The 24,292-nt window shown below is 46.7% G+C and overlaps 1 protein-coding gene across 1 annotated transcript; it reads right to left on the bottom strand.

Annotated features, from left to right (window-relative positions):
* Positions 1–382: 382 nt before the first annotated feature.
* On the bottom strand, positions 383–23,418 carry LOC105048086 (uncharacterized). The gene is made up of 3 exons (XM_010927272.3): positions 23,208–23,418; positions 22,394–23,084; positions 383–3,673 (listed from the first exon to the last, which is right to left on the bottom strand). Exons 1-3 carry the CDS (start codon positions 23,225–23,227, stop codon positions 611–613), a joined length of 3,774 nt encoding a protein of 1,257 aa, XP_010925574.1. The 5' UTR covers positions 23,228–23,418; the 3' UTR covers positions 383–610.
* Positions 23,419–24,292: the final 874 nt, after the last annotated feature.

Here is a 24,292-nt window from a genome sequence, read left to right as displayed (position 1 = left end):
GAATTGTATATTTTTGAATCATTTAGGATGATAGCAACAGAAAAGGACATTGTCTAGACCTCACTGCCTCAACCAAAGAAAATTTATCTTGGCCAAACATAGAGTAATTCTAAGATAGTTCTATTGTGTAATATATGGAAAAAGGCACAGCAAAACAACCGCAAGATATAATGAAGGATCATGCAAGTTCTATCTAATACTTGTAAACATTGAAATAAAAAAAGAGTAATCCTGAAAAGCAACAAGACCAGAACATTTAAACCAGACAACATACCCTGATAAAACATAGGGAGAAAAGGCATCAACATATGCCAAAAGGCCACTGAAGTTCACGGAGAGATACCATAATTACCTGACCAATATAGCTTGATGTTGCAGCTGATGCAGAAAAAATGGATGAAGTTAAGAAATACCTGATAGTTTTATAATACATTGCTGCATGTGCGTCAGTTACAAAATGGTACTGTTAGATAAAATCTCTCTGAACCATAAGCATATTACATCAGACCAAAGCAACAATATTTATCAGCTACAGTACAGGTATCCTGCTTACAGGCAGTTTTGTGAAACATGTAGATGAAAACATCATTTAGAAGCTTCCATGTAACCTCTAAAACCTGTACAATTTTGATGCTTTGCTTGGAGAAACTGGTTCCCTGTCAGAGGTAGTTCCTACAGCAAAAGGTACGGTTGAATGAACCGGTCGAGATTTATCTTGGTCCATATCTTGACAGGGTTTTAACATATGCTTTGCTCCTCCACTAAGTTTGACAAACCCTGACCTTTCCTGTGGATTGAAATTTGGAGCACCAGAACCAGATGTAGCGACCATACTGCCTTTCTCACCCAGATGTAGCATTGATTCCCTGTCAGTTATCTTACTCCCATAAGCATTGATTTCTGATGATCCTACATTACATTTTGAATGTCCATGCATTTGTTCTCTCCTCCCTGAGTCTATTGGAACATTCGAGCCTTCTTGCATATTTAGATTTGCCTTCTTCAGAGTATTCACAGAAGTATCATCGTTAACTGCAGGCCTTTTTCTAGTTTTATTGGTAAGATCCAGAACCTTAGCATTTGCAAATTCAAATTTTGTGCCATTGTTGTTTTTCTTCTTGCTTCTACGGCTGGTATTACCTGCCGGGCGGGACTTGTTTGCCCCCAAGGCTGGAATAGCTAAATGGTGAACCATAGGAACTGGACCAGGTAAGGTATTGCTTCCATAAAATGGTAAAGAAATTATAGGTGCTGGATACGGAGAAGAAAAGGGGAAAACATTCTTTCCACGTATAATGCTGGGTTGATTTGCAGAAAGTGGGTCAGAATAAGGACAAGATGGTTGCTGGATTTTCTTCTGATGTGTTGCGTTTAGCAGCCAATGAGGAAGGGTTGGTGGAGAATGAGCTATAGATGTTCGTGAAAGACTTCTACATTCCTGATCAGGAAAAGCAGGGTGAAAAGTTGACATACTGTAAGGAACACTTTGGCTGTGCTTGCAATGAGGAGAATTTAGAAGCATATGCTGGCTCACATTCTGAGGATAGGGTCCCACCACTGGTTGCTGATGCCCCATCGTGACATGCTGAGTTACTGAGTTACAATTGACTGCAGAACTGGATGTCTTCTTCAACGATTGTTGAGGAATTGAATGAAAGAATAGGTCGGCATTATAACCATGACTCCCAATGGCTGAGCTTCTTGACATCCATTGTGGATGAAAATTAAGATGCATAGGATTAGAACTAAATTCAGTTACTGGCATACAGTAAAAGCTTGAGGGAACTTCTAATGACTTGAAAAGATTTTCTTTTGATGAAACATATTCTGCATGCTCAACTGATTCCCCTTGAGGCCATCTCTTCATAAAGGGCTTACCAGACACTGCTACAGAGGGGCAGTTTTGAGCTACTAATTCATTAACAGACCATCTCTTTCCATCATTAAATCCTAGACATTCTTCATTACTTCTACCAACTGCGACATTTTTACCCATCAAACGCATCGTTGGCTCGATAGCGGGTTGAAACCTGTTGTCTAGATTCTTTTCCACGTGGAAGTTCACTCTGTCAATGTAATTTTCAGTTTTATAACATTCTGTGCATCCACAACAAGAGACTTCCGTTTGATTTGTTTCACGATGAATAATTTGGTCAAAATCCTGATTCTCACGATTCTGGATTTCCATTATTTCAAATCCTTGCAAATCAGTAAAACCCATCCCAGATGTTACCACTTTGCCAGCAGGGTAGTATTGCTCCATAGACCAACTTAGTGGATCCTTTTGGTACAATGATTCACAAGGAAATTTCCCTTTCATTTTAACCTGGCTACTCCTTGGCTCGACATAATTGGGATCTGGGAAGCTACAGACAGAATTCCCTACCAAGTTTTGCTTCTCATAGAAATCACTGCAAACAAACTTAGTATTAGAATGCAACTGCATTAATTCTCCCTGCGAATTAAGAGGCAAACCAATAAAGTCTTTGTCAACGCTCTTCTCCCTACAGGTAGACATCAGATCTGACATCAATCTTGACTCACCAAATTCCTTTGATCTAACTGAAGATGATATGCCACTTATCAAACCTTTTGGAGAATGATGGTGCACTGGTTGAAATCCTTGTCGGTGGCTACAAAAATCTGGAGTAGGGTCCACACATTGAAGGTGCTGTTCCTTACTGGCTTCCGAACCTTTTTCCAGACAAGATGGTGAATGCTGTAAAATTGGACTTCTGCTTAGGGTTAGGGAGCTTGCTGCGGTAGACTTTGGTACACACTTTCCAATGGGACCATGCAGATTTACTATAGCATTTGACATCCTTTGAGAACTTTCTTCCCTATGAGTTCTAGCATCACAACTCGACCCAGCTTCATGAATAGGATTCAGAACGTTTGTGTCACCTGAATAAGCATGAGTAGGTGACATAGTTGAGCTCAGGCTCAAACAACTCAATTCACTAATATCCTGTACAGCATGGTTTAAGTCTACAGCTTCAGACAAGGGGGTCCTCTTTGTTTCAGGAGACTTCCTTTTGCTGGGATCAGTAAAGCTATGGGGGATGGCATGATCATAAGAACCATTTGACTGTTTCTCTTCAGATAGAGTTCCATCTGACCTCTCTACATTGCTTCTAGCCAAATCTTTATCACTTGCATTCACCACCTGAGCTCCCTCAATATGAGGACATTTATCACCTTTGCTCAAATTGTCCATAGCTGATGATGCAGCCAAGACATCGGAGAATATTTTGCAGAGGTTTTGCAAGTGAGGCAACTGTATAGTAGAACATCTTCTTTTTAGCCCAAATGTGTCATCCTTGCCAGAAAAACTGACATGCTTTGCTGATTTACAACAAAGTTTGATGAAATTTCTATCCTGAGTATCACTTATTGTCTTTCCTTTCTTGATAGAAGTGCCTCCTTTCCGGTTCTTGAGAATACTACGTAGTGGGAACATCCTTGTCACCTCCTTCTGATTCCTAGAGATCAATTTTGAAGTTTGAATAAGTTTAAGATTATGTTTCTTTGGTAAACTCTTTACAGTAACAGACTTCTTTTGCCCATCAATAAGGTTCCTGCGTATCTTCTTGAGCCGCTTGTCATGCAATTTGTTCTGAAGCATGTGAGAAATATCAACTGGAGATGGCATTTTGGACTTGCCAATTTTCTCCTGGCGCAGGAAAGCAAGCATCACATATCATCCATTTATAGTCTTTCACAATTTCTTCACCGTAAAAATTCACACATGCTCACTGGCATGCATGTGATGAAATGGGTTGTGTAAGGAAAATTAAGTAAGATAACTGCCGTACCACTACATTTTATCAACACAACATATTGCATCCAACAGATTCAGTCTCTTCCTTAAAGGGAGTTCTATATATCTATCACTACACCTATGAATTGATGTTATTTATCACTACATTTTATTAACACAACATATTGCATGTAACAGATTCAGTCTCTTCCTTAAAGGGAGTTCTATCTATCACTACAACTATGAATTGATGTTATTTGTCCTAAAATTATAACATTTAGTCTTCAGTTAGCTATATGCTTGTCAAGACATTCCTGTCCTATGAAGGTAAGGTGGTATTTATGCAAATTTCTCTAAAATTTGAGGAACAAAAAGACTCTTTCCCAAAATATGAACATGCTCTTGATTTGGGAATATGTTGATATATTTTGGGTCAGATCAGGTAGTATAAGATATAAATCTTTTATGTCGTGCATCACCAAACAAATCAAGGAGAGAAGGTAGCCAAAATAAACGGTAGTCAACAAGTTTACATCACCCCAAGTGCCATAAGTCAGAAAAGTAAATTATTAAGGCTATTTATTATGAAAGTTTTCCAATTAAGACACTCCACTTGAAGTTTCAGTTTAGCAGCAGAAATGATATGTCCTTTCGTAAGTTGAGCCATAGGAAAAATCAGAAAGAAAACAATGTAGCTTGAATGGAGAATTGACTCCATAAGATGCACTATTTCGTGGCCTCCTGTTGGGATATACCGACCGGTCTTTCTCACGCCGACTCACCGTCGGGCCCGCCTGGCCGAGCGCTCGACTCTACCGACCGCACCGAACGACGACTGCCGATACTGTCCGGCTGAACGTATGTCGGTCGGACAGACCCTTTCCGTTCCCGACTGGCCGAACGACAGTGTCTTCTCCGACTCTTGCAACGCGTCAGACCGACCGTCGGAGGGTCCCTGAGTCTTCATCCGACATCCCACGACCAAATACCGACGTATGGTCAGTCGGCTTCCTCAAACGCCGTACGACTACTGAGGGCCGCCGTCCTGACAAAGGCATGCGGCATAGCCGCCCTGGGACATTATCCTGCCAAGGATATAGATTAACCCCAGCGATGTGATAAGCCCACGGCGACTTGACAGTCCGCGGCGACTCTGACAGCCTCCGACGATTTGACAACTCCTCCCATTGTCTGCGCCATTAATGACGGCGCCATGCCGCGCTCTACTATAAAACGGAAAAGGAAACAGTGCTGAAGGAGGTCCCTTCGAAACCCTTGGACTTACTCTCTCTCTCTCGCTGAGCTCCTTGATTCTTTTCTACTGTTGCCTAGTCTCCTCTCTGACTTGACCGTCGGAGGGTCCCCGCCGGAGTCACCTCCGGTCAGTGCGGACTTCTTTTGCAGGCGCTCGTTCCCGGCGACCAGGCGACGAGGGGATTGGCCGCAACAGATTTGGCGCGCCAGGAAGGGGGAGCAGGGATCATAACCCCCACAGAACTCGAAACATCCTTTCGAAATGACAAGAACCAGGGCTCAGCGATCGAGGGACACTGGATTGACGAGGCACTCTTCCCGTCGGGAAGAGGCCTCTCCTCCACCCTCCATGGCGGAACCTAGCTCTTCGCATCCTGTGGTGACCACGGAGGCGTAGATCGCGGCGATCGTGCGGTAGATGACCGTGCTGACGGACACGGTCAAGAGCCTTCAACAACAACCAACCCGGTTGCCGCACTCGCCAGTGGAGCAACCCGCAGCACACCCGATGCCCTCCAGGAGCAGCCGCCGACGCCCGCGTCGGTCTCCATCCCCTCCTCAGGAGCAGTCGTCACGGCACTCCCACCAAGAGGGGGAAAGGCGGACGCGGCATGATGCCCACCGGTCTCGACGACCGTCCTCTTCCCAGCTGGAACGAGCAAGGAAGGAGAAGCGACCGCGGACACCGTCCGCCTCCCTCTCAGATTCGTCGGGAGATTCCACTCCCGGGGTCTCTCAGCACCGACGGGCCGACGACTACGAACGCAGGTTCGAAGAAATCGACCGTCGACTTGCCCAGCTGCAGGTGGACGGACAGAAGTCCTCGAACGACGTCGACTTCCAGACCGCCCAACCTCTCTCCCGACTCATCCTCGACGAGCCGATCCTTAGTCGGTTCAAGATACCTCATGTGGAGCCCTACGACGGCTCCATTGACCCAGTTGACCATCTGGAGAGCTACAAGACTCCCATGACGATCCAAGGGGGGACCGATGCCCTTCTCTGCATCGGCTTCCCCGCCACACTTCGCAAGGCCGTCAGGGCCTGGTACTCCGACCTTCGGTCGGAAAGCATCCACTTCTTCGGGCAGCTCGAACATGCTTTCGTGGCCCATTTCAGCACCAGTCAGAAGCCTCCACGAACCTCCGACAGCCTTTTTTCCCTCAAGCAGGGAGAAAACGAGATGCTCCGACACTTCGTGACGCGATTCAACGCGGCCACGCTTTAGGTTCGGAACCTCAACGAGGACATGGCTATCTCAGCTATGAAGAGGAGGCTAAGGGGGTCCCGATTTACATATTCCTTGGATAAGACCCTCCCCCGGACATACGTCGAACTGCTGGAGCGCGCGTACACATACATGTGCGCAGACGAAGGAGCTTCCGACCGGTGCCTGACCGAAGTCAAGGGCCCGAAGGAGAAGCGAAGGAAAGGTCGGGCTCCTGCCGAGCCTAGCAGGCCCCCGACCAACAGACACGTCTCACCTGAATGACGGAGCCCGAGGTCACCTCGACGGCGGAGTCCGAGGCCGATGCGTCCCAGGTATGACTCCTATACTCCTCTCTCTACTCCTCGTGCGCAGATTTTGATGGAGATTAAAGGAGAAAAATATCTGCGACGGCCTCCGCCTTTGAAGACAAAGGGCCTCGATCGGTGAAAGTACTGCCGATTTCATCGAGGCCACGACCATAACACCGAGCAGTGCATCCAACTCAAGGACAAAATCGAGGCCCTCATACGTTAAGGGTATCTCGAAAAATTTTGAAGAAACCCACCGACTCGACCCGTCCCCGACCGATGACCCCAACCGACTGAGGAGGCGACGAACAATCAACCCACGGTCGGGGTCATTAACATGATCTCCAAACGACTGGACCGCGGGACGACTGCTGAAGGGGAGTTGACGAAGAAGCTACGCCAAGACAATGTAATTACCTTCACAGATGAAGATGCTCGGAGAATCCAAACTCTCCATGACGACGCTGTTGTTGTCTCGACAACAATAGCAAATTATGATGTAAGAAGGATCTTTGTTGATAATGGAAGTTCGACCAATGTTTTGTTTTACTCGACCTTCTCCCGAATGCGACTGTCGGTTGATCGGCTCGAAAGAGTCTCCACGCCCCTGGTGGGTTTCGCTGGGGAAGCCGTCATGGTGGAAGGAGAAGTTACTCTTCCCATGACAGCTGGAACCGAACCCCGACAAAGCACCGTTCATCTAACCTTTGCAGTCGTCCTGGTACCTTCGGTCTACAACGCCATACTTGGAAGACCTGGGCTAAACGCCCTCAAAGCTGTAGTCTCGACCTACTACCTGCTGGTTCGGTTCCCGACCAAAAATGGAGTCGGGGAGATGTGCAGGGATCAACAACTCGCCCGGCGATGCTTTCAGATCTCTGCTCGAAGTAACGAAGCAAAGGACTCCTTGACAGCCGACAAGATGGACCAGCGGGAAGAGGAGGAACAGGGCGAACCGGCCGAACAGCTGGTTTCCGTCTCGATAGCAGAAGGTCCCGATCGAGTGGTCTGGGTCGGATCCCAATTATCCGACCCTGAGCAGCGGCAGCTAGTGGAGCTGTTGAAGGCCAATACCGACGTATTTGCTTCATCGGTAGCGGATATGTCCGGCATCTCCCCGGAGATGATGACTCACCGACTCAACATCAACCCTGAAATGAGGCCGGTGAGGCAGAAGAAACGGTTTTTCGCTCCCGAAAGACAGAAGGCCATCGACGAGGAAGTAGACAAGCTGCTCGAGACAGACTTCATCAGAGAAATCACGTACCCCGATTGGCTCGCCAATGTTGTCATGGTGAAAAAAGCCAACGGGAGGTGGAGGATCTGCATTGACTATACCGACCTAAACCATGCCTTCCCAAAGGACAGCTTCCCACTTTCGAAAATCGACCAGCTGGTAGATGCGACGTCCGAACATAGCCTGCTCAGCTTCATGGACACCTTCGTCGGATACAATCAGATCCGGATGGCGCCCGAAGACGAGGAACACACATCCTTTGTGACCGCCAAAGACCTTTACTGCTACAGGGTAATGCCCTTCGGACTGAAAAATATCGGGGTCACCTACCAGCGACTTGTCAATAAGGTCTTCAAAGACCAAATCGGACGCAACATGGAGGTGTACGTGGACGACATGCTGGTAAAGAGTGTGCAGACCTCAAACCACGTTCAAGACCTCGAAGAAATTTTTCGCACTCTTCGACGACATCGGATGAGGTTAAATCCGACTAAGTGCGCCTTCGGAGTGACTTCGGGAAAGTTTCTCGGGTTCCTCGTTTCTCAATGAGGAATTGAGGCTAACCCTGAGAAGATAAAGACAATCATCGACATGCGGCACCCAGGCACCAAGAAGGAGGTCCAGCAACTTAACGGAAGGATCATCGCACTCAGCCGATTCATCTCTCAGTCGACAGAGAGATGCCTCCCGTTCTTCAAGACCCTGAGACAAGCGAAGGACTTATCTTGGCCGGACGAGTGCCAGCAGGCCTTCGAGGATCTGAAAAGGTACCTGGCCTCCCCGTCGTTGCTTGTAAAGCCGATAGTCGGAGAAACATTGTACCTCTATTTGGCAACCTCCCCAGAGACGGTTAGTTCGGTGCTCGTCCGGGAGAACGAGAGTCGATTTCACCAATCCATATATTACACCAGCAAAGTGCTCCACGAAGCTGAAGCCCGATACTCAAGGACGGAAAAAATGATATTCGCCTTGATCGTGTCTGCACAACGACTCCGTCCGTATTTTCAAGTGCACGCTATCATGATCCTCACCGACCAGCCCCTGAGGGCGATCTTGCGCCGCCCCGACACGTCAGGATGACTGGCGAAATGGGCGATGAAGCTGAGTGAGTTCGACATTCAGTACCGACCATGACCAGCCTTGAAAGCTCAGGTCTTGGCCGACTTTATTGCGGAGTGCCCGACGACCGACCAAGAATCGGAAGGTGGGAGCCCTGGAGAAGTTGCAATCTCCGAACCTGACCCCGGGTCTACCTGGGTGTTGCACATCGATGGAGCTTCTAACGCTCGAGGGAGCGGGGCCAGGTTCCTGCTCACCAATTCAGAGGGCATGGTTACCGAGTATGCCCTCCGATTCGACTTTAAAGCCTCCAATAATCAAGCCGAGTACGAAGCGCTCCTCGCTGGCTTGAGAGTAGTGAAGGAGCTTGGGATCGACAGCCTCAGAGTCTTATCTGACTCCCAGCTGATCGTGGGGCAAGTTAAAGGTGACTTTGAGGCGTGAGACCCGACCATGGCAAAATATCTCTAGAAGGTGAGAGATCTCGTGACACACCTCAAGTATTTCGAGATCTCCCACATTCCCAGATCGGAGAACGCTCGGGCCGATGCACTCTCCAGGCTTGCGACATCAGCCTACGACGCCTTGGGTCGGATATTTGTGGAGAGCCTCGACCAACCGAGCATCGACAGGGCCGAAGAGGTGCTGCAACTGGCGACCGAACCAAGCTGGATGGATCCGATCGTTCAGTATCTGACCGACGAAACTAGCCCTGAAGACCCCACGGAAGCCAAACGACTCCGATGGGTGGCCTCCCAATACGTAATAATGGATGGCCGACTCTACAAAAGGTCGTTCTCCCTTCCCCTGCTCAGGTGTTTGGGACCGATTGACGCGGACTACGCGCTCAGAGAAGTACATGAAGGGATCTGCGGAAATCACTTGGAGGGCAAATTCTTGACCTACAAAGTCCTACGGCAGGGTTATTATTGGCCCACCATGAGGAAGGACGCGGCTGAGTTGGTTCGGAGGTGTGAACCATGCCAGAGGTACGCCAACATACAACACTGACCAGCCAGCCAGATCACTCCTATTGTCGCCCCATGGCCCTTCGTCCAGTGGAGAATCGACATACTCGGTCCTTTCCCTCCGGCATCTGGCCAAAGAAAGTTCATAGTCATCGCAATCGACTACTTCACTAAGTGGGTAGAAGCCGAACCTCTGACGCAGATCACCGAGCGGAAGGTGGAAGACTTCGTCCAGAAGTCTATCATCTTCAGGTTCGGACTACCGCACACCATTATTACCGACAATGGACGGCAATTCGACAACCGAGACTTCCAGAAGTTCTGCGCGAGATTTCATATCACGCACCGACTGACCTCGATCGGACACCCACAGTCCAACGGCGAAGTCGAGGTGACCAACCGGACTATTCTGCATAGACTAAAGACCTGACTGAATGAAGCCAAAGGCCTCTGGGTCGAAGAATTGAATTCCGTCATATGGGCGTACCGAACGACACCCCGTGTCCCGACCGGAGAATCTCCTTTCAGCTTGGCCTATGGGACGGAGGCGATGATTCCGCTCGAGATCAGGCTACCATCGACTAGAGTCGAGCAGTATTGCGAATCGGATAACTCCGAGTGCTGGAGGGCCGACTTGGATCTCCTACCTGAGCTCCGGTGTGGGGCTCGACTCCGCATGGCTTCCTACCAACAAAGAGTAGCCCGATACTACAACGCTGGGGTTAAGCCGAAGCTTTTCCGGCCTGGGGACCTAGTCTTGAGAAAGGCAGAAGTTTCGAGGCCTCTAGACCAAGGAAAGCTGGCTCCGAACTGGGAAGGACCCTACAAGATAGCAGACGCCTATGGGCCGGGAGCTTACCGACTGGAGACTCTAGCAGGAAGCACCATTCCCCGAACTTGGAATGCCGACAATCTAAGGTTGTACCACCAGTAAATTCTGTGTGCCCTTGTTCGGAATACAAACTTAGCTTCGGAGTCTACAATCTCGGCTCTCCAACGGTGCGTCGGCGCTCGCTAGTAGTGCGAACCTCGACGCCATGACTTGGGCCCAGCATTCTACTAGAAACCTGTGGCCCAATCACCGACGGTGTGTCGGACTCTTACGACGACCGACATATCTACTTTGGCGAAAGGCTGGCGACGACGACGGGACCCCCCTGAGTCTAAGCCGCGCCCCTTCCCCAGCCGGCACCCGAGCAAGGCGACTGGCTACCTTGCCGACTTGGCTCCGGCCAAGAAAGGCAAAAGGCCAACGCGACCCATGTCGCGTTCGCAACCCACCGACCAGGTCACGACCGGTCGAAGGGTATTCGGTTTACCACCGTTTGTCGCACGTCTCGACGCATACGCCCGACAGAAAATCAGGCAACAGATGACCGATTTGCCATCTATTAAACACGTCGGACATTGTTCGACTATCGGACCCTACAACACGATCGGCTCAAAGAGCTACGCCCGACTCGACGAACATGCCCGACTCAGGCCTGAGCAACAGGCGCTTGACTTAAACTCTCGACTGTCGGGTTATACGACAGTCGGAAAGTCGATCGAAAATCGGGGTTCGCTCCACCTTTAAATGGCGCGCGCGCTACCGACTGTCCCGGCTAGCTATCTGGGATCTTACCTAGTGCGTCGGGCCTACAATTATACGTTCAAAGGTGTTTCGGCGAAACATACATTCAAAACACACTAAGCAATTCAAGTAAGAGAGGAAGTTAGAAAAGTATGTTTTCGATTTCATTCAGACTTGAAATTAAGATTACAAAAATGGACCGAAGCCCGACTACAAATACATCAAACAAAAGAAAAAACAAAACTCTGACTAATCATCGGAGTCTGCTTCTTCCATCGGGAGAAGATCGGAGGCGATCGGCGTATCCGCTCGGGTCGGGGTAGCATCAGGGGTCGGAGCTGCCTGGCCTTCGGCAGCCTGGTCTGCGTCGGCCTCCACCACGATGGTGCGATCTCCCGACGATGGGTCGACCATCTCTCCTGCAGCTTGGGCCTCCGACTCTGACGGGACGATGCCACTGAGATCGAGCTCCGGGTAGAGGCTCCGGACGGCTTCCCGAGCGTCCTCGTACCCTACTCGGTACGAGAGGAAGCCGCTCTCTAAAAGTTCTTCCCGGTATTCCTCAAAGCCGCGGAAGTCCTCCACGGCCCGATCCATGGCCTCTTTCGCCGACTCCGCCTCCGCCTTTGCTATGTCCACGTCGGCTTGAGTGGTGGACAGGTTCTCTTCGACCTTAGCGAGATTCCCTAAGCTTATTCGGAGCTGCTCGCGTTCGGCCTTGAGTTCCTTGGCGAAGTCGTCCTGCTCGCGACGCAGCCGGCGAACAGTGCGAGACTTCCGCTTGGCGTCCTCACGAGCTGACTGCAGCTCGGTCCCCGAAGCGGCCAGAGCGCCGTTAAGTCGGGAGACCTCCTCGATGAGGCGGGAGATCTCTCCCTCAAGCCGGGCCTCCCGATCGACCGACTGCTTCAGCTGGTCGACCAATATCACCTTGTCGGCCTTGACAATCATGGCCTTATCTTTCCAGGCTGCACGAAGATCGCTGAATCTCCGATATCCGGCCTCCAGCTCGGATATGTTATAAATCAGCTGCAAACAACAAAGTCGATCGTCAGATGACCGAACTTATGAAAAATGACAACGAAAATGAAAAGGAGAGAGACTTACCCGGATCATAGTCGGGTAGAAAGAGGACAGCATGTCAGATACCCGCTGATTCTTCATGACCTCAATATCGATCGGGAGGATAACCGCCTGGCATAGCCTCCTGGCCAACTCGTGGTTGGCCAGGGTCGACGCTCCTTCGGGAAGCGGGGAGTCGGTCGACGCTCCGCGGCCAACCGACCTCCTGTCGTCGCCAGGTGCCATCGGGGCCTTCCCTCGTGCGGACACCCAGGCCCTGACGTCAGAAAGGGAGGGCATGCTCGAGCCCGATTGGGTCCCTCCCGAAGGCACGGCAGCTGCTGACGCAGGTTGTTCGGGCTCGTGCGCCTCTGCCCGAACCTCTTCCGCCGGCTGAGTGGCCGGCACATCCTCGACCGATTCCTCGGCCGTCCGTCCCTCGGATGGGGCTGCTCCCTCGGCCGATCGTTCCTCGGATGGGGCTTCAATGGGCACTGTCGGCATCGACAGTGCGATGATCGGCTCCCGGTCTGACTCCGCTCCCGCTACCGCCGGCTCGCTCGGCGACGCTACTTGAGGCCTCTTGGGAGGCCGTGATGGTTCGGCTCCAGGCGCCGGCCTCTTCCGAGCCGCGTGTCGCCGAACGTTGGCTTCCGTCAACCTCACCCTCGGCGGCATGTCTGCAATTTCAACAGCGAGTCAGCGCCAAAAAATAGAGAAAAGAAAAAAGAAGAAAAGAGAAGAAAAACAGACCTAGGCGAGGAATCGAGCTCAGACCGGCGTCGTACAGGGCTTGCTCGGTGACAAGCTCCTTCTGCTTCGGCACCGAGATGTCCTTCAGACGGTAGAAGTCTTCTCGATCCCAGGCCTCCACCCGACTGTTCTCATTTGGTTGGGTTCGGGGGTCCCCCCAGCGGGAAGGGAACCCCAGGGAACGGGAGAAGAGACGAAGAAGAACTGGTTCTTCCATCCATGAATCGACGATGGAAGACCAGTGATAAAGGAGAGACCTTTCCGAGGATTGAAATACCACCACCCTCGGATTTTAGGGTGGGGTGGGAGAACAAAAAAAACTCGGAAGAGCGAAATACGAGGATTGATCGGCAAAAGCCGACACAGCAAAGCAAAGCTGACTACTAGTCGGACCGAGTTCGTCGCAAGCTGCGCCGGACACAGCCCGTAGTAGTCCAGCACGTTCTGGACAAACGCCGGAACCGGAAAGCGAAGACCGACTCAGAGGTCCTCGACGTAGAAAGCCACCTGACCCGCAGGCGGGTTGTTAACCCGACCATCGGCTCCAGGGACAAACAGTCGAAACTGCTCCGGGATGCAGTACTGCTCCCGGAGCCGATCGACGTTCGGTCTTGAAAGTGAAGAGACCTCCACCTCCGGGATCGATCGAGAATCGTCAGTCGGGTTCTCCGACCGACTCCCTCGTGGTGAGGTTCTAGCCATGACGCCAGAACCGAGGACGAAGAATGAAGAAGAAGAAAGAGAGAAAATTCCAAGGAAGCAGAAAGAAAACAGGAAGACGAGGACGAAGGCCCCTGAAAAATTTTCTAAAAAGGGTGGCAGGGACAACTACCTGAGACAAAGGAGGACCGCTCAACCAGGGTCTCAGCAACAGGTTTGAAAAGTAAAATTTTGGATGCAGGTGACCCTGTATATATAGTGCCCCCTAACGGTCGGGATGAGAGCACACCCAACGAGGATCTCCCAAATCGTGACACGTGGCAGCATCTGAACCTTCCCTCGATCCGACGATTCGACGCACCAGCCCCAGATCAGGCCACGTCGCCTTCATCCGTCTGAAATGATTCGGCCCAATGGCCCCCTGCCACGCGGCGAAAAGGCCGTGGCGGTTTGCGTTCCCGAAGAGACAGCGGAAATGGCGGTTTCTATTCCCGATAGGACGCCTGACACCGATGGGATGCCTGACACTGATGGGATGCCTGACACCGACGAGTCGCCTGACACCCATAAGACGTCGGGTGCCGGACCGAACGTTGATACGGTCGCTAGAGTTGGAGCATAATGCGATGGATATCCACTCCTTTCACCCGATGCCATCCCCCCACGCGAGGACATTAGCCAGCACGCCATCCGACTCAGGAGTGGGGGGGCAACTGTTGGGATATACCGACCGGTCCCTCTCACGCCGACTCACCGTTGGGTCCGCCTGGCGGGCACCCGACTCTACCGACTGCACCGAACGATGACTGCAGACACTGTCCGGCCGAACGTATGTCGGTCGGGCAGACCCTTTCCGTCCCCGACTGGCCGAACGACAGTGTCTTCTCCGACTCTTGCAATGCGCCAGACCAACCGTCGGAGATCCCTGGGTCTTCACCCGACATCCCACGACCAAATGCCGACGTATGGTCGGTCGGCTTCCTCAAACGCCGTACGACTACTAAGGGCCGCCGTCCTGACAAAGGCATGCGGCATAGCCGCCTTGGGACATTGTCCTGCCAAGGACATGATTAACCCCAGCGATGTGACAAGCCCACGACGACTTGATAGTCCGCAGTGACTCTGACAGCCTCCGACGATTTGACAACTCCTCCCATTGTCTGCGCCATTAATGACGGCGCCATGCCGCGCTCTACTATAAAACGGGGAAGGCAACAGTACTGAAGGAGGTCCTTTCGAAACCCTTGGACTTACTCTCTCTCTCGCTGAGCTCCTTGATTCTTTTCTACTGTTGCCTAGTCTCCTCTCTGATTTGACCGTCGGAGGATCCCTGCCGGAGTTATCTCCGGTCAGTGCGGACTTCTTTTGCAGGTGCTCGTTCCCGGCAACCAGGCGACGAGGGGATTGGCCGCAAAAGATGCACTATTTCATAGCCTCCATATATAAAATCAAAACATAACTGTGAAATGCTTCCTAGTATGGAGGACTCTTACAAAATTTTCAGCCAAATTTGTAAAGAGACCATCATGTACAAACCTGTCGAGCTATCATATGTCTGCAATGCAGAATATATGAATTTAATGTAGGTATGTCATCACATATTATTTACTGTAGGTATGCCATCACATATTTTACATAGTATCAGATTTGATAATAACTTGAATGTAAACCATGATATAAAAGCATGGAACATCATCATAAGGCCTCCTTGGGAACCTTAGAGACTTACGGAATGAGAAAATACTCATTTATTGCTGATATAATGTGGATTGAATCATCATTCACCCTACTAGCTCCCTGCCCAAATTTTCTTTTTGAAGCATATGGTAGGAAAAACTAATGTGTATTTGATTGAGGACCCACCCACCTATACTTTCTTTGGACCATGTTCTTGGAGCATCCCCGACATTCGGAAGCTTATTGCCCCCTGGTGGCTGTAAAGCAACTCGGCTGAGTCATGATAAAATCCCTTCAGTCCTGCTCCCATAGGTTTGTCAGAGAGAATACAATGAAATAATATTTTGGATGTTGATTTCAATATCCAATTTGAAGAAATTGAGTTTCAAATCTCAGACTTATAACTTAATTAGTGAAACTTTTGGCTTCCCTTCCATGTATTTGGTGTCCAAGCACCCTTCCTTTCTTCCTCTTGTGAGATATGCAAGAGCTTATTTTCCAATTTCGACAACAGTGACATCCCTATACCAACACATGATACACTGATAGAGTCGGTAATGTTGCCATATCGAGCAACCATACTAGACCGTTAAAGGTACCAAGACAATACAATATGCCTCACACCGTGCAATGTAGGTCAAAACCTTGTGTAAAATCATATGAACAGACTTGAACCACACAATTCTTTTTAAGTTTATATATAATGAGCTCCTAATTTGCTTCCAATTCAATCTTGCAAGATACTTTGTGATTATTCCATCATTCCCAAATCCTTTGAAGCACTCCAAATATTGTTACCATGTTCTAAGAGATTTTAGATAACTTATAGGTGGCGTTTGGTGACCCAAATGCAGTCACTATAGTGATCTTAGATCACTAGTGATCCTCATCTCAAGTAATTTGATCCCTGATGATCTAACATCACCATGTTTGAGATGCTACATTCCAGTGATTAAAGATCCGTGTATGCCATGGGAATCCAAGATCTTTGGATATGCTACATTCGGACTGAGAGGAATTTTTGTTACCAAATTTCAGTCCAACATCATTGCCCTTGGATGATTCTGGAAACTTGTCGTCAAGGATGGGTTTAACATCACCAGGTTAGGCGGTGATTTTACAAGCAAGGGTGATTTAGGACTATTGCCACGTTAGGATCACTAAGATGCAATCAAATGCAGAGATCTTATCATCTCCATCCACATCACTGTCAACCTTAGGGTCATCATCCCATACCAAATGCCACCATAAAAGTTTGTTTAGGACTCGTTTGGTTGGTAGGAAGAATTTTTTTCCCGGAATACTATTTGAGAAGCTTATTCTTGGGACTATGATGCCCGAGAAAGTGATTTTGGTATGTTCAGTTGACCATGGGAATTAAACTAACTCATTCTAGAGTAGCTTTTGTTTGGTTGAGCATCTACTTTCCTAGAAAAACTATGTAAAACATCCATTATAACCGTAATACAAGAAAAAATCTTATCCTATTTTATATATTATCTTTGTTTGTAAATAAAAAATTTTGATAGTTAAGGATATTTTAGACCGTAGATCATGGTGGAGTTTAAGGCATTGCGATCGATGGAGAGAATGTTCATTTCAGTCGTAGAACTTTTGATGGCTTAAAAGGATATTTTTGCAAAAAAGAGCCTCCAATCCCCATCCCACGGAAAAGCCAAAAATCTATGTCCTACATGGATTTTTCTTTCTCATGAAATATGCGAATTGTATTTCCATGGGAACACCTTTTCCCAATCTCTCTCCTTTGAATAGTCCAACCAAACAAGAGGGATTTTGTTTGCTTCCCATTGACAACACTTTCCTCTCTCCATTTCCCATGAACCAAACAAGTCCTTATTCTTTTGGCAATATCTTCTCTGGTGTATCCTTTGGCCCCATTTGACTGGTTTTATGATTTTAGGGCTGCTCAACAACAATTGACCCCTTTTCAACCTTATAGCGATCTCTTGTAAATAGCTCCTCCTTAATAAACATAGGTGGCTGGTTATCTCAGCCTCCTTTCAACCTCACAAAAAAAAAAAAAAAAAATCCTTTTAGCGATTTTTATCCTCTAGTTCTTGAAGATGTGCTTCCACTTCTCAATTAAGGGCATCATGCTTGCTATAGCAGTGAACTACAACATTATGTTGAAGATAACCAATGCCCATCATGCAAGTCAGTACATAAGGGACCATATTGATTGCTTAAGACCTTAATATAGCCCATCCACTACATCCAGCAAGGCTTCATAGTTCAGCAAGGATCCCACCTTTGACTTAGACCAGCATTTAAATCATCAGTAAAGATCCCTTCAAATCATTATAAGTAAAGATCCCTTCAAATCTTTCTTCTCCCAAAGCTTGTGAGATTCAAGTTCTCTCTCTAGTATATTTTAATACTCAAGCAACCCTTGCTAAAATTGATTGCTTTGCATCACGCGAAGACGCATAACATGCACTATACATCTACCAATAGTCCATCACAATTCAACATGTACTTATACCAATAATCCATCAGATTTTATGCACCTCTTAAATATTTAAACTCACCATAATATGCCAAGTGATAGCAAGGATAATATCAATCTATGGTTTGACTATGTGATGAATAAAATGGCTTGGATAGTCTCATACATATTAGCTAGAGTGTCTGTGAATATTGATTGAGTTACAATATCCCTAACATAAGTATCCATCAGATACCATTTAGAACCACATGTTGTGCTAATTACTATCACTCATCAGCATGAATGGATGCATGGCACTATCAGGATATACTTATGACATTCTGATTTAGATAAACTTTCTGTACTATTCAATTACAAAATAGACACAGTACAACCATTCAAACAGGAATCTTGGCTCTTTTAAAAAAATGCAAGGCATCATGTAATTGCTTTAGATACGAAGATATAGACAAGAGGCTAGTCAAGCATGTGCCATCTCACCACCAAATGAATGATTTAAGAAAAGGCGAGATGGATACAGCTGTACCAGAAAAAAGAAACATAAATACAAAAACACAGCTAGACACCTTTACTCATCTCCACACTAAATTTAGTATGAAGATGTAATTCTGTAGAAATAAAACATCAGGTAGTTTGACGACATTTTGCTCAAAAAGAAAATACAACGCTACAGAGATCATTCTTTACCCCACCACATATCAAACACAAACTCATCTGAATGGATTAAATGTCACTTTTTAAAGAAAATTTATCAAAGGATACAAGAAAAATTGCACCACTATGTCCATCTAAAATATATCCATAAGAATGCAAAAGAACCTATAAGCAAATGGCCACTATATTCATCAATTTCCTGAACAATGCAAAAGAATTCTCACATGTTTAAAATCAAGAATGCCAAAAACCTTTTGACTATGTTTAACTTTTAAAGCTGTGACTACTGCTATTTCAAGTGCTTCTCTACCTCTTATGAACCAAAACCGAACAAAAAAGAGGAAAAAATTCCATTCGTCCAAGTTTGGAAAAATATATGCTCAATCCAATAGGCAGGGAACCCTCTTAATGCTGTCAAACTGCATATCAGTAAGATTTTCTGAAAGAAAGCATGTCAATAAGATACACTATGATATTAGCCAATTTCACAAATATCAGCTGATATGCAGTATTCACCCATGTGTAACTATGTAGCAAATAAAAATTGTATGACATGAAAAATGATAATGTGATTGGCATTTAAATCCTTGCTCATGAACCACCTTAAAATTAACATGTATAGGAGATTTGGTATTTCAATTATTATTTTTTCTTTACGTATTTCTACCTCTCAAATGGAGCTTCATATGTCACTAACAAGATTAAATTACTAAGCCTCACACCATGAAAAACATCTAAAAAGATGACTACTAGCAGCCATAAAATATCTTAGACCAGAAATTGGTAATATTGTGTGCCAAAGATAAAATAAATATGGCAAAGAGAGCATATAAACTATACTGTCTCAAAAGCCAACATCCACAACCCTAACCACAAACCTGTAACAGTCAATGTGAAAAATGAAAACACAGTTATATATATGGTTATTTTCAGTGAAAGTTGCAATCATTGGTCTTTGATATCAAAGATTGTTGAAATACCTTTCACAATCCTGGATCCCCCCTTCATCATTTCCAATAATCATATACAAAGAATGCAAGGATTTTGGTCATGCAGCTTTTCTCTTTACAAAATTTTCTTCATGGAAAGTTATGTAGCTTAGTTGCTCATGGTCGACCACAATCTATTAAACCATGCTTGAGGTTATTGTTTGAGGCATAGACACTAAACTTTAACCCACACACCTTCTGATACATCCCTCCACCACAAATTTGGAAACCAAAAGGGACTTCATGTATTTATTCTTTAAGGTCTCCATTCAAGAAAGTGTTGATTAGACATCACATATAACTGGTGGACATCCCCAAATTTTTCAGAAGGCTAGGGCCCTAATCCTCTATGACTAAGGCAAATTCAGGGTCAAGGAGGATTTTCTAAACATATAAAAATAGAAAAAAATTGCCTATAATCTAAATTCAAATCTGAGTACAGTGCACGTGTGCACGACTTCAGGGTCTTCTAGATCTTCAGTATCCCAGGATCATATAGGCCAAAAACGTGAAAGTTTTGAGTAAAAAAAAGAGTCAAGTTGGCAAATCTCATGCTAACAGAGATTACAGACATCTTGATTTAGTTGATGAAAACCGGCATATTTATTTTGTTGTGTTTGTGCATGCTCAACTATATCAGAAACTTCCATGTAGTTTTGAGGTGAAAGCACTTCACCTCAGATGTATAATCTGACCAGCTTTTTGTTATTATTAACAGAAGTACTTTGCATGTAAAAGTGACAAATAAATAAAAGCATTCAATAAAACGTGACAAGTGCTACCACTTGGACACAAAGCACAGTTACTAACCCTAGTCCATGCCCTTCTAATAAAGTTTCTCACTGTAAAGGATTTTATTGGATAAATACTTGGTGGAAAATTGTACCCCAATTTCACTGCCACATCCTTCGATCTGGCAACTCCTTCCAATGCAAATTACCAAGAATACTTTAGAGATAACCCACTTTCTCCACGTGTTTGATGTTTCTTAATCATTTAGCCACTTCCACCTTCTTAATATAATCCCCTTTCGGAATAAATCCACACATTGTATCACACAATCCTAGAAGCATTTTTAGTATCAAATCACAATAGAAATAGCTTCCAAGAAAAAGCTCCTAGCTGATCCCTTTTCACCTGAAATGAATATCAAAAATCACTAGTTCTGCAGGATAGCACTAAGCTGCCTATTGTGCAGCAAAGCTAGCAACTTTGTGCTCTCTCTCTTGAGTCCTCTTAAAGTAGTTCATATCGTAAAGCACAGCCTGCACAGCACACCACCCCTCCCCCACCACCCCCCCCCCCCCCCCCCACCCCAACAAAAAAAAAAGAACCACAAACCAAATAAAATAAAATAAACTAAAAAAAAAGAGAGATAAACAAATAAATCAACCTCGCTTTTCAAGAAAGGTCATGTGGATCCTACCAATCTAAGCCATTCCCAACTTATGAATAAATGAGGCAGTAACTGGGAGCTAGCAACCAAAAGCAAGTTCAGCAGCAGAAGTTTAACGCTTACAGAAAAGTCTTTCTGTTCCAATTACGTACCACATACGCTTATCCAGCGCATGAGAAAAGATGTAAGGTGATTTAAAAGAGCAGTGGGGATTTGAAGGTATTACAGCAAGAAATATTCTGTCATTTCATTTACCTTTTACCAAATTAACATACTAATTATTGACAATTTACCTCGACGTTCAGCGAATTATGTGAATATATTACCAAGTTATCTACAGCTTCATCCGCATATACAGCAAAGAGTTGCGAGTACAGAAGTGAAGGTAAACTTTTAAGCAGTTAGAAATAAGAGCATCACTATGGGTGCACAGTTTTTTTATTGAAAAAAAAAAAAAAAAGAAAGGAAGAAGGAAAGAACGAAAAAAAGGGAAAGGAACACGATTATGCATGAGATGTAATGAGAGAACTCCAGGTGCAGGCACTTCATGCTAATTAAGAAGCAACCAAAAGACTTACAATTAGCTTTGCACCAAAACAAAGAAATTAAAATAATATGATTGTCAAATTCGACGAACCAAGAAATTTTATTAAGTTCATTATTTGATGGTGGAAATACTTTGATGTTGAAAGAATAAATCTGACATCAGAATATTTAAGGACATATAAAGCAAAAACTATATGTTTAAACAGCATCTAGGAAACACAAAATCAAGCAAACGTAGTTAATAGAAGTTCTCTTTGTGTCCATACCACATGAGGGCACAAGAGAGACAATGAACAATTTTACCACACCACCAAATCATGAGTTAGATATTCCATCATGCTGTAAAACTTTTAGCATAACAAAGCAACCTGACGTATCAAAACATTTTGTAAACATATGTAACCCTTAATACCACACCACAATCAACTCACCTAATAGTCCTGAGTTGATTTCACGAAGCTACGGCTCCTGATACCATCAAGTTACACATAAAATGACGCTAACCCCCAGCCAGCCAAAGAAGTTATCAGTAGCGTTCCTCTAATGCCGGCATAATTAACCATCTTGTACCCAATTGCATGCACATATGATTAACACTCAACAAAGCAAAATACGATAATAGTACAAATAATACCCAAAAACCAGATAAATAACCCACATATATAGTCGTGACATCTGCGAACCGTACGATGTGCGAGGTATGAGAGAGTGGGGCACTGGAATTATTACCTCTAGAGTTGCAAAAAGTGGAGAAGAAAACAAACTCATCTCATTTCCAAAAGGAGAGAGCGAGGCATGATTCAAGGAGCCGGTAACATACCTTTTTGGCAGCGCAGATCTCGACCTTGAGCTTCTTCTTTTTCGTCTTCTTCCCGATCTTTTCCTTAATCTTCCTCACCTTCTCCTGCTTCTTCTCATCGTCTTTCATATCCAGTACCTTTCTTTTCCTCAGCGCCTCCAAAGACTCTCCACCGCTCTTATCCCCGGATCCCAGATCCCTCATCTCCACCTGTTGATCTCTTTCTTCCCCATCTTCTCTGTCTGCTTCTCGTCCGACGTCACTGCCACTGGCGTCATCTTCCAAGGTATCGACCGGCGGCGCCACGGCAAACAGCTCGACGATGGACCGCTTCTTGGGCGCCCTTTGCTTCCCCCTCGAGGGAACTCTCACCTGCTTCCCCTCCTTCTCCACCGCCACCGCCACCGCCATCGCCGCCGCCTCAACGGGGTTCCCATCCACCGGTGGCTCCACGGGAGGGGTTTCGATCATGGATTCGTTGATAGGAATTGGAATCACCTTCTCATCCGCGTTCTTCTCCAGCCCAACCCTGGCATCGATTCCCTCCGGCTTCTCAGCAGCCAATCGCGCCGCCCGAAGCTCGTCGGACCACCATCTGAACTTCCGCGACAAGATCGGCGGCAGCGACCGCCCCGTCTCTCCTCCCTCACCGTCCCAATTGAACGGCCAGCATTTCTCGAAGTCCACGCTCCTCATCTTCTCCGTGTACTCCCTTCAAAAAGATCATGAAATTAAAAAAAAAAAAAAAAAGAAAAATCCAGAATCGATGATATCCAAGCAAATAAAAAAAAAATCAAGAAAAAAATTAAAGTCTAAAAAGATCCAAGAAACTAACCGGATCGAGAAGCCCTCCATGACGAACCTTCTTGCTTCACCCTCAGAAACGAGGAGGGAGAAAACCAGCTCTCCTCCGCCGGAGGGAATCTTATTATTCCCGAAAGAGGCAGAGAGAGAGAGAGAGGGTGGAGAAAGCGGTGGTAGAGACTTGGAGTAAAGATAAATAAAAGCGGAGGAGGGGGCAACCGCTTTGCTTTTAGCCCCTTTCCAGTTTCCCGCTCGCTCTCCACCTCGGTTTTTATTCCCACTTCCTCTCTCCCAATTTATGGCCGAAAGCGACGTATGATGGAAAAAATATGGACATATTTCTACTATATGTAAGTGATAGCATGCCGTGGACCAAATCGTGGCCGTCGTTTGGCATGACGGGAACATGGCATCATGTGAAGGTGGCATTCATCATCATTATGATGGGGAACGAGCATGGGACATGGCACATGGATCGCCCCCACTCGCTTTGGCCTCGAAAACGACCGCGCCCCAGGGCTCCCGTAGGCCGGGACAGTGGGACCCGCACTCGGGAGCCTCGGGCCGGTCATCCACGACACCCGGAGCATACAAATCCGACGTCGGAATCCGATCAGAAGGCTGAGATTACTCAGGAATCACTTGGCTTCTGGTGCAGCGCCCCGAAAAAAAAAAGGAAAAAGAAAAAAAAATGCCCAACGTTTGCTGGCACGTGATTGGGTACTGGATCTCGTACCATGGACGGATTGGCCTTCTGCTGCCGCTTCGTGGGCGATAAATAAGCGAGTGGACGTTAGCGATTGTCGGTTTAGGAAAGTTTGGTAGTGAGAGAGAGAGAGAGGTTGATCAGGGAACGAAAAGAATGGTGTCTTGTTGGAGTGTTAACCGGCACCCAAATGTAGGCAGGCGAAGTTGCCCAAAATTGGACGAGACTGACTTGCCGTGGTATAAGATTTTGTATGTGGCTTTTCTTTTCCTTCTTCGGTTTTTTTTTAAAAAAAAACGAGGATAAATCAGGGGAAGAGTTTGGGGAGGGAGATCTGGGCCGTACAGATCGACTGTTCCACTATGGGAGAGTGAACTGGCACCACGAGGGCACACATGGCAAAGGTTATT

This window comes from Elaeis guineensis, chromosome 7 (genome assembly GCF_000442705.2).
Source record: "Elaeis guineensis isolate ETL-2024a chromosome 7, EG11, whole genome shotgun sequence".
In the NCBI taxonomy this organism is placed as follows: Eukaryota; Viridiplantae; Streptophyta; class Magnoliopsida; order Arecales; family Arecaceae; genus Elaeis; species Elaeis guineensis.
The sequence above is the reverse complement of the archived record's forward strand: the minus strand, read 5'-3'. Positions and strand labels throughout refer to the sequence as shown.